At 40.9% G+C, this 14,413-nt stretch overlaps 1 protein-coding gene and 1 long non-coding RNA gene across 5 annotated transcripts in view; one reads left to right on the forward strand and one right to left on the reverse strand.

Annotated features, from left to right (window-relative positions):
- Nucleotides 1-133: 133 nt before the first annotated feature.
- AGBL2 (AGBL carboxypeptidase 2) overlaps nt 134-14,413 on the forward strand; it is a 40,161-nt gene continuing 25,881 nt past the window's right edge. For 2 of the 4 annotated variants that reach the window (XM_036105128.2, XM_036105130.2), the window contains exons 1-7: nt 134-625; nt 809-941; nt 1,209-1,272; nt 2,304-2,438; nt 5,774-5,827; nt 6,770-6,955; nt 12,323-12,430. In XM_036105128.2, the coding sequence (XP_035961021.2) occupies nt 906-941; nt 1,209-1,272; nt 2,304-2,438; nt 5,774-5,827; nt 6,770-6,955; nt 12,323-12,430 (583 nt within the window). In that variant the 5' untranslated portion in view covers nt 134-625; nt 809-905. The remainder of the gene's footprint in view (nt 626-808; nt 942-1,208; nt 1,273-2,303; nt 2,439-5,773; nt 5,828-6,769; nt 6,956-12,322; nt 12,431-14,413) is intronic. The other 2 variants (XM_078058010.1, XM_078058009.1) reach the window with 2 other exon arrangements.
- The window catches only part of LOC144379418 (uncharacterized), a 47,978-nt gene continuing 37,477 nt past the window's right edge, over nt 3,913-14,413 (reverse strand). Inside the window, exon 3 of the long non-coding RNA XR_013442343.1 lies at nt 3,913-4,227. This is a non-coding gene — a long non-coding RNA (uncharacterized LOC144379418). The remainder of the gene's footprint in view (nt 4,228-14,413) is intronic.

Raw genomic sequence — 14,413 nt, forward strand, 5'->3', positions numbered from 1 at the left:
CGTCTGAAAAACCGGAGGCTGGCCGCACCCGGGTACCTTTCCCAGGGTCCCACCCGTGCCCGGGAGGCGGAGCCTCGCTCCCCGGAAGCGTCCTGCCGCCCTGCCCTCCCGTTTCCGCTTCGCGGTTGCTAGGCTACCGGGGCCCTAGCAGAAAGCGGTGGCGGGCGAGCGCCGGGAGCGTGTTCTCTGCCTGCTGCGAGGCTCGGCCGCTGTCCCTGCAGTGCGGTGGCCTCCCGCCTCGCTTTGGCTTCTCTGCCGCGGCAGGCGCGGCGCACACCCCTGCTGCCCCAGACGGGCCGGGAGCGGAGGGGAATCGCACCCTTCCCTCTGCCCTCCTAGGAAATCTCTACGCCCCCTCTCCGACTCTTCAGAGAAACTACCCCTCATCACCTTCCCCGGCACCAGGAAGCCCTGAACCCCTGAATTCCATTTTCAGGGCCCACTCCCCGGTTATCTACTCCGAGGCAACTCCGTGGGATCCGTCCATCCCTATTTCTTTCACTTTCTTGTTGCGTCCTGGTGGTGGGCATCTCCCTCCTCCGAGAGGGAAGCATGGGAGCCCCAGGGGTCCAGGTGCCGCGGGAGGCCCAGACTGGAAGACAAGCCGCCCTCCCTCATTCCTCAGGTGTGCCTCTGGGCCTCAGAGTAGGAACCAGTAGCCAGGTGCTTGTATGTGTGAGAGGCTGGACTGGCGGGGAAGAGGGAGCGCTGAGACAAGTTTCCTTAAAGTCGCGTGAGAGCCGCGCAGGTGGAGGACGGTGGGGTGAAATCGGCAGTTTTTTTCAGTTGTCCTGTTCTGGTTTTTTAGCTTCTGTGTAATCAGCTGCCCTTTTGGAAACTGGGCAGGGGTTGTGGCCGGATGCCGGAGTCACTGACTTGTCTTCAGCATACCATGCAGAAGTAACATGTTCCCAGCATTGGAAACAGAGCCAAAGCAGGAGGTCGGTACACTCGCCTCTCCAGGAACTCCACAGAAATCCAATACTACTAGATCAGAAGGCATATTCTGGTGGCACCTTTTTCTGGCAGGAGATCTTGATCCCCAAGATAGAATAATTTGCATGAATGTCTTTCACTTGGTTTGTTTACAGAAGTCCTCAGGAACTCAAGAACTGTTGTCCTTTGCAACAATTCTTGTGTGCCTTTTGTTAAGAGTTCAGTATTATTTGAAAGGACTTTCCTAATCGATAGGGCTTTTCCTTTCACAGGCTCTTCCTGATCCCTATGAAGACTTTATGTACCATCATCTTCAATACTATGGCTACTTTAAAGGTAAGAGCATATTCTTACCTAGCATCACCTTTCCTGCCTTCATGGAGTAAATGGTTAGATTAACTGGAGACTTACACTAGATAAATTAATGACAGATTTTTCTAGCACCATGAGGGAAAGATGAAGAGAAGTGAAAAGTACTTCCTTTCCCCATTGATCTGCTATGTCACCTCTTTTGAGTGCCTGTGTATACAAGGGTCTGTCTATCCTTGTACCAATATTTCTTAATTACACTATATGGCATTAAAATAGTCTTGATGATCTGGAAAGACATGTCCTCCATCATGTTCTTCAGAAGTGTCTTGGCTATTCTTGCCTTTTCCATGTAATTTTAGAATTAGCTTGTGATGTTTAAAAAATTGGGATTGCATTGTATCTGTAGATCAAATGTCACAAGAAATGAGAGTTTTCCAATACTGGGTTCTGCAATCTCTTTTTTATTTTTATTTGGGGGGGAGTGTTCTGCAACCTATGAATATACTCTATTTCTTCATTTACATAGATCTTGCTTAATGTCTCTCAATAAAGATTTATAATTTTTTCATGGAACTTCATATTGTTATGTTACCATAAATGGTATCTCTTTATATTTTGATTTTCTAACTTTGTTCTGGTATTTAGAAATAAAATTAAGTTTCAATATTGATTTTCTATCAACCTTATTAAATTTTCTTACTATTTCATTTTTAAAGTCATTCCTAATTTGTTGAAAACTGAATTTCCAGTTTGCCAGATTCAACAGAGCCCTCAAGACAAAGCAGCTTTGGGCACCTTTCTCTTTCCACCCTACCATGCTGCTTCTCAAGTCTCTCCTCACTGTAAAGTGGAGAAAATGAGGCTTAACTCAGGGAAATTGGAATATGAAAGTTCTTTGGAAAATGGGATATATTCGTTGTAAAGGCCTGTGGTGGTGATGGGTGGTAACAGAAGCAGTGGCAGTTTGGATAGTACTAGTGGTTTTGGTATTGACCTAGATGTTACAGGTGATGAACCGGCCTTCCAGCACCTTTAATTACATTGCGTATTTGTAGCTCAGAGAGGCAGTTTACCAAACTCAGCCACGCACCAGCATGTTTGGAAGAATAATCCTCGCTACCTGCTGAGTGGCTCTTTTGGGGAAAGAGAGGATGTGATACCAGACCCGCTGCAAAAGGAGAAGCTACTATGTGAGTAATGATCAGTGTGTGTGAACCCCAGAGATCTCACTGCCTTGAGCCACTCCTTGGGGTATTCGGGAGAATATGGCCTAACATGGCAAAAGCCAGAGGAACAGCCTTGGCCAGTTTCTGACATCACTCAAAAAGGTTATATCTAGATCCACTTTGGATTATAGGTTTAAATTAAAATACTATACATTCTGGATTACTTTTCTTCAAATTGTTGGAAAATTTGTTAAGATTCTGTGGTCAAGACTAGCACACTGATTTTTACACAGTTTTGGCAGGTATATTTGTTAAGGCACTTTATGTAAGAGTGGTGGAAACGAATTTCAGCTAGCTTAAGCAAAAATAATTTTGTAAAATTTATTTATTTATTTATTTATTTATTTATTTATTTATTTATTTATTTAAAGACAGAGAGGAGGAGCGGAGGGAGAGGGACAGGCAGACTCCCTGCTGGGATTGGAGTTCGAAGCAGGGCTCGATCCCACAATTCTGAGATCATGATTTGAGCTGAAACAGAGTTGGACGCTCAACCAACTGAGCCATCCATGCAACCCCCCAAAAAATAATTTTTCACAAGGATTTCACAGGTTCCTTCTGGAATCTAAGGGCAGGAGTACAGATGAATTTCTCCCTCACTACATAACCAACCAAACATCAATTCACTTTTCCCCATATCCTCCCTGATCCCAGTTCAAGCTACCATCATTTCTCACTATTGAAAGAGCCTCAATAATTGGCCTCCTGAATTCTTCTCTTGTTTCATGCTAACCCCTTTCAATCCATTTTCCATACAGCATTATTCTTTTTTATATGCAAATCTGATTGTGTCCTTTTTCTAGTTAAAACCTTTGAATGACACAAAACCCAAAAGCCATAAAATACCATTAATAAAGCAAAATAACAAACTTAAAAAAAAGATTGTGACAAATATGTCAAAGGATTACTTTCTTTAACATAGTAGCTCTTAAAAATCAATATGTAGGGGTGCCTGGGTGGCTCAGTCGTTAAGCATCTGCCTTCAGCTCAGGTCATGATCCCAGGGTCCTGGGATCGAGCCCTGCATCGGGCTCCCTGAAGCCTGCTTCTCCCTCTTCTATTCCCCCTGCTTGTGTTCCCTCTCTCGCTGTGTCTCTCTCTGTCAAATAAATAAATAAAATCTTAAAAAAAAAAAAATCAATATGTAAAAGATGACCAAATACAAAAATGGGCAAAAGACATGAGCAAGCCTTTCATAAAAACAAACATAGTCAGGGTGCCTGGGTGGCTCAGTTGGTTCGGTGTCCGACTCTTGGTTTCAGCCCACGTCATGATTTCATGGGTCATGGGATTGAGCCCTGAGACAGGCTCCATGCTGGATGGGGTGTCAGCTTGGGATTCTCTCCCTCTGCCCCTTCTGCACGTGCGCATGCACGAGTGGGAGCTCACTCTCTCTAAAATAAATAAATATTTAAAAAAATGCACACAGTCAATAAGCTTATGAAAAGATGTTCAATTTCACCTTTAATTAAAGATACAAATCAAAATGTCAAGGTACCATTTTTTAAATTAATGGGATTTGGCAAAAAAAATTTTTAATTACACCTAGTACATATAGGTCAGGGTATGGGGGAACACTCTCCTAACTGCTGTTAGAGCTGTGAATAGGTAGACTATTTTAGGAAGGCAATTTGGCGATATTTGGGAAATTTAATACAGTGCATAACCTTTAATGCAGTAATTCCATTTTCAGATAGATGTTTGCTCACACCCCAGTGCCCTGAAGACTCTTCCATTCTGTGTCCCACAGCTCCTGGCAGGGAATAGAAAGGCAGGGGTTGAGCAAAGGAAACTCATCTGGGTGGGATGGCTTATGATTGTCCCCTTCCATTTCCTCCTGACCCATTTACTGATGCTCCCTTCCATTTCCTCCTGCCCCATTTACTGATGCTCAAGATAATAAGAAACAATTGCCAGCCTCAATATCATAAACACCATGAAATTCAAAATCTGCTGGTAGAGGTAACACAATGTGAATGAGTTTTAGCATGTAATTGATGATAGGACTTCTTTTATTCCTGTTTTGATCATTGGCATGAGGAAGACATTTTTTCATCATCTTTGTAGCAAAGCATTTTTTTTAAAGATTTCATTTATTTTAGAGAGAGAACTTGAGCAGGGGGAGGGGCAGAGGGAGAGGGAGAGAGAAAATCTCAAGCAGACTGCATGCCCAGCACGGAGCCTGATGTGGGGCTTGATCCCAGGACCCTGAGATCATGACCTGAGCTGAAATCAGGAGTCCAACACTCAACCAACTGAGCCACCCAGGCGCCCCAGCAAAGTATTTTTTTTAAAATATTTATTTATTTATTTTAGAGAGAGAGAGAGAGAGCAGGAGCACGAGGGGCAGTGGGAGAGAGAGAATCTTACACAGATTCCCCACTGATCATGGATCCTGATCCCACAACCCTCTGAGATCATGACCTGAGCCAAAATCAAGAGTCAGTGGCCTAATTGACTGAGATACCCAGGTGCCCCACCAGTTTGCCTTCTTGCCAGCAGGTTCTGAGAGTACCTGTTTACTTAACACCTGTGCCAGGATGAATGTGAAAACACATAAATGTTTTTCCTGTCAGGTAAAAAATTAGTATCTACTTGTCATACTGGTTTCTAGGTCTTTATGAGTGAGATTGAACAGCTTTACCATCTTTTCAAATATTTATTGTCCCCTCCCCCCATTAATCTAGGGAAAAGATTAAGAGATTAAAAAAATAGGGCCCTGAAATTTAAAAAAAACAACAAAAAAAGTTTTTTTAAAGAAAAGACAGGTGTCTGGGTGGCTCAGTTGGTTGAGCCTCCGACTCTTGACTTTGGCTCAAGTCATGTTCTCAGGATCATGAGATCAAGCCCCGCCTTGGGCTCTGCCCTCAGTGTGGAGTCAGCTTGTCCCTCTCCCTCTGCTCCCCCCACCCCCAGCACACTCTCTCTCTTTCTCTAAAATAAATAAATAAATGAAATCTTAAAAGGAAAAAAAAAAAAGAAGGAAAGAGGGCACCTGGGTGGCTCAGTCGGTTAAGTGTCTGCCTTTGGCTCAGGTCATGATCCCAGGGTTCTGCTTAGCAGGGAGTCTTCGTCTCCCTCTCCCTCTGCCCACCCCACCCCTCACTCTCTCACTCTCTCCCTTTCTCTCTCTCTCTCAAATAAATAAACAAAATCTTAAAAAAAAAAAAAAAGGAAGAAGGAAAAATGGGGCCCTAACTGGGGGTTGGGGAGGCGGTGAAAGGGACAGGGAAAGAGAACAGAGAAAAGAAAGTCACAGATCCCTAGGACAAACTGAGCCTCCTCTTTCCTCTTTCTAGGGCCCACCTGTCTATCTTCAGCGGTGCACAGACAGTTAGATGCTGTGAGCAGAGGTATTCCGCGTCCTTCCAGACCTGAAAACTCAAACTGCTTTCCGGGAAGTGTCTTCACTTACTGCTCTCTCTGCCAGATCTGGCGCTCACCACACCCAGGGCCCTTCCGCCTTTCCTCCCTTTCGCCTTTCCTTTCTTTCTTTCTTTTTTTTTTTTTTTTTTTTTTGCCTTTCCTTTCTTTTCTTTCTTCCTCTCATTTCCCTTCTTGTTCTCTGCCCTGGAAGCCTCTTTTCCTCCCTTTTTTCTCATTCTGTTTCCCAAGAGCTCATCTCTCTCTCCTGCCCTGCTCACTCCTCTGCCCTCCCCTTGGTCCCCTCTTCATTAGTCTCTCTGTTCTCCCAATCATGGTTTTTTGATCTTGAAAGTTAATTTGTAGATTGTTTCACTGTAGTTAATAAAGCCTTAGGTACTTTTCTCCAAAATGCTAATGGGTGAAATGAAAGTTTCCTCTTTTGCCTCTCTCTAAGCAAAACTATGACATAATTTGATGTAAAAGACAAAAAATTTTCTTCAAGCTTTACATTTAAATAATAGACTACACAGAATGTTAATGTAACTTTTTGTAATTTTTTTTTGAAGATTTTATTTATTTATTTGACAGACACAGTGAGAGAGGGAACACAAGCAGGGGGAGTGGGAGAGGGAGAAGCAGGCTTCCCGCGGAGCAGGGAGCCCGATGCGGGGCTCGATCCCAGGACCCTGGGATCACGACCTGAGCCGAAGGCAGACGCTTAACGACTGAGCCACCCAGGCGCCCCAACTTTTCGTAATTTTGATGCTATTATCCTGGACTGACTCTTCTTTTTGAAGGAGACGCGTGTCTAGGATCGTGCCCCTGGGCTCATATTCTAATACAGTGCTTCCAGTTAGTCGTCACAGTCGAGCAGCAAAGACCCCACGGAGGAAACAAAAGCCGTTCACTCATTCTCTTCCCCTCTGCAGATTCCCTCATGCTCGGTTCACCACTTCTTAAGAGCAGACAACTTCTTCATGATGAGTTTGGCGAAGTAAACCCATGTCTCCGAGAACCCCGAGATCTCTTTGCTGCCTTCTCCAGCAGCGGGGCACTGCAGGCTCCAAGGTGGCCGACAGAATGTGAGGTCATCAAGGAAAACCTTCATCATATCGGTAATGTGACTTATGTGTCGTGGTCCTGCTGTTCTGACAGACACTGTTTTTTTTAAAGATGTTATTTATTTAGTTGACAGAGAGAGAGAGCACAAGCAGGGGGAGCAGCAGGGAGTGGGAGAGGGAGAAGCAAACTCCCTGCAGAGCGGGGAGCCCGATGTGGGGCTCGATCCCAGCACCCTGGGATCATGACCTGAGCCGAAGGCAGACGCTTAATGACTGAGCCACCCGGGCGCCCCCTGACAGACATTGTTATGAGAACTTTTGAAGTCCAGCATACTGAAGTACAAAGCAGGACAACATATATTAGCTCATCCTGAGCTGATTAAGCCCTGAGAAACTGATACATACTGGTCAAAGTAAAAAGTTACACTACTGTGTAAACGCAAATGCTCCTGAGGTTATTGGAATGCGAGGATATCTTTCTAGAGGCCAAAATATATCAATACTTAAATCTGTTTTCTAGTATTCCTGTCTCAGTATTAATATGCTTGGTTGAGTTTTATGAGTTGTATTTTTACCAGCCTTGGTATAATTGATGAACACTATATGTACCAGAACATAGTGTTTATTGGTTTTAATTGTATTTTGAGTTTGTTGGAGTTTTTTTATCGGAATCGTGGAGACTATTTTTGTGAGATTGCTGGTTTTATCTTTGAGCTATTGGTGGTGCAGATATAATCTTTAGCATTCATTACATGAGGCATTTCAAAAGTGGGTTCCATTGAAAAATGGGGACTTTTCTAATGGCTGGAACGCTTGTGTCTATCAGGCATTGTGTCTCTGTTTTAGACTGCTAGATAAACAACTGGATGTTTCTTACTTTCACACTTCCCTCTTACAATATTCATTCAGTATATATTTACTAAGCCTCTGCCATATGGTAAGTACAGTACTTGGTGTTCAGATATAATGATGAACAAGATGGAGACACCCAGAATTCACATACTGGTAGGGATACTGATATAACGAGGCAATTGCATACAGTTTGGTCCCTCTGCGAACACTTAACCCGAGCCTGGAAGATTAGGGAGGGTTTCCGAGAGGAGTTGACATGTAAGCTGAGATCTGATGATAAGTTACAAGTCATCCAACTGAGAGGGTCAAAGAAAGTATTCCAGTTAGAGAACATGGAAAAAGAGCATGGCATGTCTGGGCAACCAGGGAGCATTGAGCATGAAAGACAAGAGCTAAAGCTGAAAATATAGGGATGTGCTCAATGCCTTAACTGGGCACAGAACTGCTCTTCAGGTGATTGGAAATGGGGGGAGGGGTGGCATTTTGAGTTGGCACAATAGCTGAGAAATCCTAAGAGCATTTGTCCCTGCCCTGTACAATTTTTAGATAAAAGTCCAAGTTGATAGGCAAAGAAAATTCCCATGAGGATTTTGACTCAGTTCCAAGAGAGGAAAAAAAGTGGGAAACTGGAATTTAAAACCAGTGGTAACGTAAAGCATGAGATTTTTTTTTTTTTAAGTAAGCTCTATGCCCAACATGGGGCTTGAATTCACCACCCCAAGATCAAGAGTTGCATTCTCTATTGATGGAGCCAGCCAGTCACCCCAGCACTAGATCTTTTAAAAAGTTTTTTTTTTTTTTAATTTCAAGGAAATTTAATAACAAGCACCTTATGGTTTCAACCAAATAGACAGCCTCATCACTTCCTATCACCTTAAAGATAAGAAATTAGCATTGTTTTATTACTGAGCTGTGCCTTTATTATTTTTTCTTTCTTTTTTTTTTAAGTTCAACCAATCAGAAGATAATATAAGAAGCAGTAAAGAAAATTTTAAGGACAGATGTTGGAGTAATTCCAATGAGATTCTAGGCCCAGATCCACCACCTACTAGCTGTATGACCTTGAGCTAGTTATTTTTTTTTAATTCAAGTTTATTTAAACTGAAAAAACAGGGGCGCCTCTGTGGCTCAATCAGCTGAGCATCCGACTCTTGATTTTGGCTCAGGTCATTATCTCAGGGTTGGGGGGTTGATCCCCACATGAGGCTCTGTGCTCAGCAGGGAATCTGTTTGAGATTCTCTCTCTCCCTCTGCCCCTCCCCCCAAAAATAATAAATAAATCTTTAAACTGAAAAGACAAAAACAATTTACTCATTTCTCCCACCCACCTCTGGCAACCACCAGTGAGCTTGTTTTTTTGGTCTTGTTGTTTGTTTTGAATCCAATGTGTAAGAGAGATCATACAGTATTTGTCTTTCTCTGTCTGATTGATTTCACTTATCATAATGTCCTCAAGGTCTTTCCATGTTGTTACAAATGACAAGATTTCATTCTTTTTTTTTATTTATTTATTTATTTATTTATTTATTTATTTGAGAGAGAGAGAGAGAGAGTGAGAGAGAGCGCAAGAGGGGGTAGGGTTAGAGGGAGAAGCAGACTCCCCGCCGAGCAGGGAGCCCGATGTGGGACTCGATCCCGGGACTCCGGGATCATGACCTGAGCCGAAGGCAGTCGCTTAACCAACTGAGCCACCCAGGCGCCCAAGATTTCATTCTTTTTTATGGATGAATAATATTTCATTGTATATTTATACCACAATTTCCTCATCCATTCATTCATTGATGAACACTTAGGTTATTTCCATATCTTTGCTATTGTAAATAATGCTGCAATGGGAGTACACTTATCTTTTTGAGTTAGTATTTTCATTTTCTTCAGATCAATACCCACAAGTAGAATTAGTGGTTCATATGGTAGTTCAATTTTTAATTTTTTTAAGGAACCTCCATACTATTTTTCCATAGTGACTGCACTAATTTACATTTCCACCCACAGAAGGTTCCCTTTTCTCCACATCCTCGCTAACACTTGTTATTTCTAGTCTTTTTTTTTTTTTTGGTAATTTTTTTTATAGATTTTTTTTCATTTAGTTTCTTTTTTTGACCTCAGGGTTGTGAGTTGGAGCTCTGTGTTGGGCTCCATGCTGGGCATGGAGCCTACATAAAAAAAAAAAATCAGGGGTGCCTGGGAGGCTCAGTTGGTTAAGCATCTGCCTTCGGCTCAGGTCATGATCCCAGAGTCCTAGGATCGAGCCCCACGTTGGGCTCCCCTCTCAGCAAGGAGCCCTCTTCTCCCTCTGCCTGCCACTCCCCCTGCTTGTGCTCTCTTTCTCTCTCTGACAAATAAATAAAGAAAATCTTTTTTTAAAAAACGAAAAAAAAATAAATTCAAAAAAAATCAGGGAGCATGAAGTCTCCAGCTTTGTTCTTCTCTCAAGATTTCTTTGGCTATTCAGAGTCTTTATGGTTCCATAGAAATTTTAGGATTATTTGTTCTATTTCTATGAAAAATGTTATTGGACATTTAAAAAATATTAATTCTTCCAATCCTATGAGCATGGAGTATCTTTTCACTTATTTGTGTCTTCTTTAATTTCTTTCATTAATGTCTTATAGTTTTCAATATACAAGTCTTTCACCTCCTTGGTTAAATTATTCCTAGGTATTTTATTCTTTTGATACAATTGTAAATGAGATTGTTTTCTTAATTTCTTTCTGATAGTTCATTACTAGTGTATAAACATGCAACATATGTTTGGGTATTGATTTTGTATCCTGCAACTTTACTGAATTTATTTATTAGTTCTAACAGTTTTTTGATCAAGTCTTTAGTGTTTTTTACATATAGTCATCTGCAAATAGTAACAGTTTGACAGTGTTACTTTTTTTTTTTTAAGTGGTTCTTTTTGTTTTGTTTTGTTTTAAGATTTGATTTATTTATTTGACAGAGAGAGACACAGCGAGAGAGGGAACACAAGCAGGGGGAGTGGGAGAGGGAGAAGCAGGCTTCCCGTGGAGCAGGGAGCCCAACGCAGGGCTCAGTCCCAGGACCCTGGGATCATGACCTGAGCCAAAGGCAGACGCTCAACGACTGAGCCACCCACGCGCCCCGACAGTGTTACTTCTTCCTTTCCAATTTGGATGCCTTTTATTTCTTTTTCTTGCCTAATTGCTCTAGCAAGGACTTACAATACTATGTTGAATACAAGTGGCAAGAGTTGATGCATCTTTGCCTTGTTCCTGATCTTAGAAGAAAGGCTTTCAGCTTTTACATTTTGTTTTTGAGATTTTATTTATTTATTTGTCAGAGAGAGAGAAAGATGCAGGACTCGATCCCAGGACCCTGGGATCATGACCTGAGCTGAAGGCAGATGCTTAACCGACTGAGCCACCCAGGCATCCCACAGCGTTTCACATTTGAGTATGATTTTAGCTGTGGACTTAACATATATGGCCTTTATTATGTTGCGGTTCCTTCTGTACTCGCTGTGTTGAGTTTTTATCATAAATGGATGTTGAATTTTCCCAAATGCTTTTTTTTTTTTGCATCTATTAAAATGATTATATGATTTCTACCCTTCGTTTTGTGAATGTGGTATATCACATTAACTAATTTGCAAAGGTTGAACCATCTTTGCATCCCTGGAATAAATCCCACTTGATCAGGTATATGATCCTTTTAATGTACTGTTGAATTTCCCTTGTGTCTTTATATGCCCTTGGTGTTCATCAATGGCTACTATACTTAAAATGATACTGAGAAGTTGCCCAAGTCCCATATAAGAAATCTTTTAGAATTGAGTGTTAATGAAAAAGTTTTATTTCCCCTGATTGATATACTTTTTCCTCTATAGTAATAAAAAAAGTACATAGCTAAACATATTTTCCTGATTTTAAAAAGAAGCTTGGCACACCTGGCTGGCTTAGTCAGTGGAGTATGTGACTCTTGATCTTGGGGTTGTGAGTTCAAGGCCCATGATGGGTGTAGAGATTACTTAAAAATACAATCTTAAAAAAAATAAAAAATAAAAAATAAAAATAAATAAAAAGCTCAGGGCTAAATTTTGAAGAGTTATTATAGCAACTATATTGACCTTTCTGGCTTATTTTTTTTTTTTTAAGATTTTACCTATTCATTTGAGACACAGAGACACAGAGAGAGAGAGAGAGAGCATGAGCAGGGGGAGAGGCATAGGGAGAGGGAGAAGCAGGCTCCCGCCGAGCCAGGAGCTCGACGTGGGGCTCGATCCCAGGACCCTGGGATCATGACCTGAGCTGAAGGCAGACACTTAACCATCTGAGCCACCCAGGCACCCCTTTCTGGCTTATTTTTAAGTCTTCTATTTAAAGTTTATACTTCTGTTATATATGCTTTTTGTTAAAAATCTCATAGTCTTTATGGAAAGAAGGAAGACATAATTAATTTCAAATTGGAACTTAGAGTGGGAATTTGGTTTGATTCAACCAAACTAGTCACTTGAATAATAATTATTATAATTGTATATTACTTTTGGATAAAGAACCTTTTATATTATTTCTTATTTTTTGCTTGTTTAATGTTTTCTTTCAGAGTGGGTTCCACCTCAACCAGAATATTTCTATCAACCTACAGGAAATGAAAAGTTACCAGAAATTGTAGGAGAAGATAAAGGCACAGTTGTCTATCAATTAGATTCAGGTATTGTTATTACACTGAACAGTTGGTGATTAATCATGACAAAATTATAATAAACATGTTTTCTATAATAACAGTGTTTTTTAAAAATCTGTAGTTTAGTGATAAACTGTCTTTCCATACCAACCTGAATAGGAACCCTGATATTCATGGCCAATCAGCTTTAAAATTTCAATTGTTTTTTTAAAATTATGGTACTTTGTCTTAATAGTTCTAAGCCCATTTTAGAGCTTCTTCTGTGTCATTCCCCTTCCTAAAAATCAGATATTGGATATTCAGGGAACTTGCTCTTCTTTTCTCCATCTCTGTATGTACTTTAGTGAGTACTTTGTAGTATGTGCAATGACTATCATTTACTATGTGGTTTAACTGATTTCCATTAATTTGTAAGCTTCCTACAGGTAGAATCCATGTCTTTTTAAAAAATTTGTAGAACACTGTACCCAACAACAATAGCAAAATACATATTCTTTTCAAAGGCACATGGTACATTCCCCAGGATACACTATATGCTAGGTTGTAAAGCAAGTCTTAATACATTTAAAAAGAAGGAAGTCATACAAAATATATTCTCTGACCACGACAAAATTGAATTAGAAATCAACAACAGGGGGCGCCTAGGTGGCTCAGTCGGTTGAGCATCCTACTCTTGGTCTCAGCTCAGGTCTTGATCTCAGGATCATGGGTTTGAGCCCCATGTTGGGTTCCATGCTGGGCATGGAGCCTACTTAAAATTAAAAATTAAAAAAAAAAATCTACAGCAGAATGAAATCTGGGAAATATACAAATATTGGGAAATTGAACAGCACATTTCTAAGTAACCCATGGGTTAAAGAAATCATAAGAAGAGTTTAAAAATGTTTTAAACTGAGTGAAAATAAAACAACGTATCAAAATTTAAAGGATGCAGCTAAGCACTGCAAGATAAATGTATGGCTTTGAATGCCTATATTTGAAAGGAAGAAAGATGTCGAATCAATTACCTAAGCTTTCACATTAATAAATTAGAAAAATAAGCACAAACTAAGTCCAAAGCAACCAGAGGGAAGGACATAAAACAGATAAGAATGGAAATCAGTAAAATAGAAAACAGGAAAATAATCTGGAAAATCAAACCAAAAGTTAGTCCTTTGGAAACATCAACAAAATTGACAAAACTTTAGCTAGACAACCATGAAAAAAGAAGAGGAGATACAAATTATCAAAATCAGGATTGAAAGGGGACAGAAACATTCAATCTACAAAAATCAAAAGAATTACAAGGTACAACTTAATGCCAGCAAATTAAACAACATAGATGGGGGAACCTGGGTGGCTCAGTCGTTAAGCGTCTGCCTTCGGCTCAGGTCATGGTCCCAGGGTCCTGGGATCGAGCCCCACATCGGGCTCCCTGCTCCACAGGAAGTCTGCTTCTCCCTCTCCCACTCCCTCTGCTTGTGTTCCCTCTCTGGCTGTGTCTCTCTGTCAAATAAAGAAATAAAATCTTTAAAAAAATAAAAAAATAAAAAATAAATAAACAACACAGATGGACGGGAAAAGCTGTTAGAAAAACACAAATTACCACAAGTGACTGAGGGAGAAAGTTTAAAAGTCTGAATAGACTAAAACAAAGAAATTGAATTAGTAATTAATCTTCCTGCAAAGGGGTGCCTGGGTGGCTCAGTCAGCTAGTGTCCAACTTTGGTTTCTGTGCAGGTTATGTTCTCACGGATCATATGATCGTGCCCCACCTCAGGCTCCACACTCAGTGGGGCGTTTCCTTGAGCTTCTCTCCCTCTGCCCCTCCCCCCACTTGTGCTTGGGTTTTCTCTTTCTCTCTCTTTCTCTAAAATAAATAAATAAATCTTTTAAAAAAATCTTCCTGCAAAGAAATTCCTTGCCCAGATGGGGACAGGGTTTGTTTGAATTGTATCAAACATTTAAAGATGAAATAGTACTAATCCTTCATAAACTCTGAACATAGTAGCAGGAGGACACATTTCCAAC

The sequence above is a fragment of the Halichoerus grypus genome, chromosome 11, assembly GCF_964656455.1.
Source record: "Halichoerus grypus chromosome 11, mHalGry1.hap1.1, whole genome shotgun sequence".
NCBI lineage: Eukaryota > Metazoa > Chordata > Mammalia > Carnivora > Phocidae > Halichoerus > Halichoerus grypus.